Source organism: Cebus imitator, unplaced genomic scaffold (assembly GCF_001604975.1).
Source record: "Cebus imitator isolate Cc_AM_T3 unplaced genomic scaffold, Cebus_imitator-1.0 Scaffold266, whole genome shotgun sequence".
Lineage (NCBI taxonomy): Eukaryota > Metazoa > Chordata > Mammalia > Primates > Cebidae > Cebus > Cebus imitator.
This window is the reverse complement of record NW_016107581.1, coordinates 1,299,476-1,305,423: the sequence shown is the minus strand read 5'-3', so window position 1 is coordinate 1,305,423 and position 5,948 is coordinate 1,299,476. Positions and strand designations below refer to the sequence as shown.

General features: G+C 54.3%; 1 protein-coding gene across 1 annotated transcript; it reads right to left on the bottom strand.

The window, feature by feature from the left end:
• Positions 1-3,039: 3,039 nt before the first annotated feature.
• LOC108283961 (tetra-peptide repeat homeobox protein 1-like) lies at positions 3,040-5,428 on the bottom strand. The gene is made up of 3 exons (XM_017500587.2): positions 5,404-5,428; positions 4,331-4,518; positions 3,040-3,753 (listed from the first exon to the last, which is right to left on the bottom strand). Exons 1-3 carry the CDS (start codon positions 5,426-5,428, stop codon positions 3,040-3,042), a joined length of 927 nt encoding a protein of 308 aa, XP_017356076.1.
• Between the last annotated feature and the right edge of the window lie 520 nt (positions 5,429-5,948).

The window sequence follows — 5,948 nt, the reverse complement described above, 5'->3', positions numbered from 1 at the left end:
TAATCCCAGCACTTTGGGAGGCCGAGACTGGCGGAACATGAGGTCAAGAGATCGAGACCATCCTGGCCAACATGGTGAAACCCCGTCTCTACTAAAAATACAAATATTAGCCAGGCACGGTGGCGCGCACCTGTTAGTCCCAGCTACTCAGGAGGCTGAAGCAGGAGAATCGCTTGAACCCGGGACGTGGAGGTTGCAGTGAGCTGAGATCACGCCACTGCACTCCAGCCTGGCAACAGAGGGAGACTCCATTTCAAAAAAAAGAAAAAAGAAAGAAATAGCTACAGTGACAGATTTTAGAGCAAAAACCAGTAATAAAAATAAGAAATAAAATTACAGATCAATTGAGCTTCCATTTCCTTTCATCACATGACCACAATTTATTCTTACTCTGTCCTTCAGGAGAGTAACTCCCAATCTAGTTTTATTCTCTTACTCTCTGTTGTTCAACCACATACAATGAATAGTATTTACGGAGGCTTTTTAAACTTACAAAAGGCCAGGTGAGGTGGCTCACACCTGTAATCCCAACACTGGGAGGCTGAGGAGGGTGGATCGCTTGTGGTCAGGAGTTTGAGACCTGCCTGGCCAACATGGTATAACCCTGTCTCTACTAAAATACAAAAATTAACTAAGCATGATGGCGGGTGCCTGTAATCCCAGCTACACAGGAGGCTGAGGCATGAGAATTACTTGAACCTGGGAGGTGGAGGTTGCAGTGAGCTGAGATCATGCCATGTCACTCCAGCCTGGGCGACAGAGCGAGACTTCGTCTCAAAACAACAACGACAACAACAAAAACTAAAATTTTGTTCCACAAAAGAACCGAAGAACCTACAAAGAGAATGAAAAGATCAGCGGAGCACAGTGGCTCACACCTGTAATCCCAGCACTTTGGGAAGCCACGGTGGTTGGATAATCTGAGATCGGGAGTTCAAGACCAGCCTGGCCAACATAGTGAAACCCTGTCTCTACTAATAATACAATAAATTATTATGGCTGAGGCAGGAGAATCCCTTGAACCCAGAAGTCGGAGGTTGCAGTGAGCCAAGATCATGCATGCTACCACACTCCAACCTGGGCGACAGAGCGAGACTCTGTCTCAAAAAAAAAAAAAAAAAAAATAGTTGGGCATGGTGGCACAAGCCTGTAATCCAAGCTGCTCAGAAGACTGAGGCATGAGAATGTCCTGAGCCTGGGTGGTGGAGGTTGCAGTGAGCCATGATTGTGCCACTGCACTCTGACCTGGGTGACAGAGCCAGACCCTGTCTCCAAAAAAAAGAATTGAGGAGATGAAAGAGAGGGAAATTCTGTTCTACTTAATCCTTTCACTTTCTATTCAGCTAATCAGGGCACGTGCAAACTCCACCTTCATTCATTAATAAACTAATCTTTTTCCCATTCACTGATATGGCTGGAGGGTCCAGGAGCACCACCCTCCCTCCCCCATCCCCAGGATGTGATTCTGAATCCACAGTCAGACTGGACCACCTCTCCCTCCTGCCCCCAGGATTCCCTCACCTGCAATAGATGGATTAGATTCCTCCCTACTCTTCCCACAGTGTCAGAGTCTGAATCTGACTGGTGTGGAGTTTCGGTGTTTTTGTGTGTATTTTCCTACCAGGGTCTGCTAGATAAGGAGGAGCTTTCATGATATCCTAAAAGTCTCTCCCCACCACACACACACACACACACACACACACACACGGCCGTCCTCCCTTCCCCCCACATCTGATCTAATTCTCTCTCTGCTCTGCTGAGGCTGGCCTGGCCTAAGAGGATTAGAGCATTTGCTAAACCGGACCAGGACAGGGTCACAGAATCCGCTGTGTTGGTGGGGGCAGGGACCCAGGGCCAGGACGGCCACCGGGGAGCGGCAGAGGAAGCCAGACGCAGAGACAGGTGTGGAGCACGGAGGAGGGGGCACTCCCTGGATTAGCAAAAAACAACGTCCACGGGGTAACCAGGAACTACATTCATTTTCAAAATTTACAACGTCCAGATAATTTATTAGAATTCAAAAGAATTGAGTGAGATTCCCACAAACAAAATAAATAGATCAACTGAATCCTCTGTACAAGACGAATGTGTTTTTTAACAATAAGAAATACCATGTAAAATATCACACAATAATGTAAAATATTGAAATACTATGTAATAAGAAATACCATGTAAAATATTAGACAAAATATTTTAACAATAAGAAATACTATGTAAAATATCAGACAATAATGAAAATGAAGTGCAAGAAATAAATCTACAGAAAGATGCATGCAAGATCTCTGTGGTTAAACAACATTTTGGCCTGGCACAGTGGCTGGAAGCCTATAATCTCAACACTTTGGGCACCTATAATCTCAGCACTTTGGGAGGTGGAGGCAGGAGAATCACTTGAACCTGGGAGGTGGAGTTTGCAGTGAGCTAAAATCACACCACTGCATTCCAGCCTGGGTGACAGAGCAAGACTCTGACTCAAAAAAAAAAAAAAAAAAGAAAGAAAATATTTGTAAAGAAATCGACTACAAAAAATGGGCCCAAAAGACCATGAATAGTCACCATTTAAACAAAAATAAGAAAAACATGTTTTTAAAAGTCACTACTTGAAGATTCCTAACGCCCATGAGAATTTCTCAACCTTTCAATCATCAGGTAAATGGATATTACAACTGCAAGAAAGCCGTAAGTCATTGGATGGACAAATATTAAAAAGTCTCACAATCCTCAGTGTTGGGGAAGATGTGGACCACCAGGAGTGCAGGGGAAAGCCCTTTACAAAGCTCTCAAGCAGCGTCCTCTAGTGCCAGACATCCCAGTGAGCCAGCACTCCAGTCCCAGCAGAGACATGCTCAGGCTCAACTCAAACGAGAGGCAGGGACACTCACAGCAGAGCTTACATGAAATGGCCACACAGTGAAGACAGCAAATGCCCACCTGCAGCCAGGTGGGTAAAGGGTGCTGCATTCACTGTAGAAAGTCACCAGCAGTGGACCAGTCACTCCAGGCCCACTGGAATCTGAAGGCCTTGCAGGCACAGGCCCCCTATAAATCCAGAAACCCCCGGGGCAATGAGGGATTTTCGTCCACAGAGCCATCCTTCTCTTCGTACTGAGACATCTGGGTGGAGACTGAGGAGTCCTCAAAGGCGTCTAGGGGTGCTAACAGCTCCGGCAAGTCGGAGAATAACTGAGTGTCTGGCCAGAAGCTGGAGGCATAGGGGCTCTGAGGCCACATGGAGTCTGGGGCCGGGGCTGGGAGTGAGGCTGGACCTGGTGGCATCAAGCATCCGCCTCGGACTGGGTCTGGGATTGGGCCAGGCCCTGAGACTGGACCTGGGACTGGACCTGGGTTGGAGGCTGGGCCTAGCATTGACCCTGAGAATGGGCCTGAAGTTGGGCCTGGGTGCGGGCCTGGCACCTGGGCTGGGCCAGGGAGTGGGGCTGGGATCGGGCAGGGACCTGGACCCGGGCCAGCCAGGAAGCCACCCTGCGCGCCTCGCCCGGGACCGCCCCAGGCGTGGTGGAGGCTGTAGGTCGTGGGTTTTGCTGCTGGGAGGATTCCCGAGGGGCCCGGCTGAGGGGACATCCAGGAATCCCAGCCCTGCGGGAACTCAGGACCCCCAGGGGCGGAGGCAGCGCCTGCAGGGTCTGGGGGCGCAGCCCGGGCTCCGCGGCCTCTCGGTCCTGGGCCGCTCTGGGGCTGCTTCTGGAGCCGCCGCTCCCGGGCTAGTTTGGCGCGACGATTCTTGAACCACACCTAGGGGGAGAGGGGACAGGGAGGGGGTGTGAAGGAGAGGTTCGTGCACCACCTCGGCCCAGGTGAGCGGCTGGGGGGGGAGGGCTGGCCTCAAGCCTCGCCCTGAGCTCACCCCCCCACTGTCCCTCAATCCCCAAACCCCCTTCAAAGCTCCCACCTCCCCAACCCCCTGCCCCCCACCTTCCACCTTACCCGGGCCTCCAAGGCCGGGAGAAGGGAGGAGAGAGTGAGAGAAAAGGAGGGGGTGGCGCGTGGGGTGGGAGGGGAGGAGCGGGGACTGCAGCCCAGGAGCCCGGGGCCAGGGAGGGTTCAAGAGCAGGGACTCTGGGGGTGCTCAGGGGGCCTGGGGTCTGGACACCGGGAGACCCCGTGGGACACAGCCTGGGCTGATCACGTGGGCAGGTTTGAGCCCGCACAGAGTTGGAGCAGGACTCCGGGTGCAGCCCTGGTCTACACTGGTGTAACCCCCGGCGTAGCAGGGCAGGAGGTGGCCGGGTGGACCGGGCCCCAGTGACAGCGGTGGGGAGGCCTTTTGGGGTGATGATGGAGGCGGGGCAGGGTGGGGCTGGGGTCAGACCTGCAGTTGCTGCTCCCTGAGGTCGAGTTTCTGCGCCAGCTCCAGTCGCTCGTCAAAGTTCGGGTACTGCTTCTCCTGAAAGTAAGCTTCTAGCTGTTCCTGCTGGCTGCGAGTGTAGACCGTGCGCTCCTGCCGCTGTCTCCTTGGAGGGTTTTGGTTCAGGGGACGGCCCTGGGCCGGGGGAGGTCCTGGGGGCAGGAGGGAAACAGGGTCAGAGAAGCCCCCAGGCAGCCCGCCACACCCCTCAGCCCCTCCAGCACCCCCCCCACAAACCCGGTCCCCTGCGCCCGGCGAGGAGCCCAGGCGGTCTGGCTGGGGCAGCGCTGGGATAGCAGCCTGAGGTCCGGACCAGACCTTGCACCACTCTGGGCCTCAGGGTCCACATCTTGGCAATGGGCGTGATAGCAGCCCCTGTATTATTCGGGACACCACAGAGGGGAAGGCAAGCAGCCTGGGTGCCTCACCCGGAGCAGAGGGGCTGCCTCCGGCCTGCTCAGCCCTCCCCAGCTGCCCGTCTCCTCCCACCCAAGGGCTCTAGGGACCCTGACAGCCGAAGGCCACCGCCACCTGCCCCATCCTCTGCTCCACTCAGTTGCACGATTTAATTTCTTTCCTTCGGTCTTTTTTCTGGAGAGGGGATCTTGTTCTGTCACCCAGGCTGGAGTGCAGTGACGTGACCACAGGTCAAGGCAGCCTCCACCTCCTGGGCTCAAGCAATCCCCGGGCTCAGCCTCCCGAGTAGCTGGGACCACGGGTGTGCACCATCACCCCTGGGTAATTTTTGTATTTTTGGTAGAGACGGGTCTCACTCTGTTGGCCAGGCTGGTTTCAGAATCCTGGGCTCAAGTGATCCTCCCGCCTTGGCCTCCTAAAGAGCTGGGGTCACTGGCGTGAGCTGCTGCTCCCGGCTGCACCATTTGATTCCATTTCCCAAAGGCCATGAAGTCCTCCTCCATCTGCAGGGCAGGAAGCCACCCGCACAGCCCCAGCCCTTCTCTGGCTGCCCAGATCTGCACTCTGCAGCCCCTGACACAGGATCGGCCCAGGCCCCTCACAGCACTGTCCCGGCTCACCTTGGGGATCCCTAGGGTCTTGCATCCTGAGTCCTGCTCTGTTCCCAAACACAAGTGTGCACTGACATAAGTCTGGCTGTTAAATCACTTCTATGCTGTGCCCATCCTGCCCTGCCCCGCCCTGCTGGGACCCTCCCTTCCCACCCTGCCCTGCAGTCCCGCCTCCTGGAGGAGTTGAATGACAGATTAATTTTTCTTTTCTTCTTTAGATGGAGTCTTGCTGTGTTGCCCAGGCTGGAGTGCAATGGTGTGGTCTCAACTCACTGCAACCTCCATCTCCTGGGTTCAAGCCTCCTGCCTCAGCTTTCCAAGTAACTGGGATTACAGGTGCCCACCACCATGCTGGGATAATTTTTTGTATTTTTAGTAGAGGTGGGGGTTTCACCAGGTTGGCCAGGCTGGTCTTGAACTCCTGACCTTGTGATCCACCCGCCTCGGACTCCCAAAATGCTGGGATTACAGGCGTGAGCCACCACAACCGGCTGGATTAACTTTTCATCACTGATCAGGTACTGCCTGCTGAGCTGGGCTGGGAGCTGGGGAAC

Coding starts and splice junctions, on each gene's coding strand:
- LOC108283961 (XM_017500587.2), bottom strand. CDS start 5,428: ATGCAAGACCCTAGGGATCCCCAAG. Junction 4,519..5,403: donor AGACCCTAGGGATCCCCAAG/GTGAGCCGGGAC, acceptor TCCTGCCCCCAG/GACCTCCCCCGGCCCAGGGC. Junction 3,754..4,330: donor TCAGGGAGCAGCAACTGCAG/GTCTGACCCCAG, acceptor CTCTCCCCCTAG/GTGTGGTTCAAGAATCGTCG.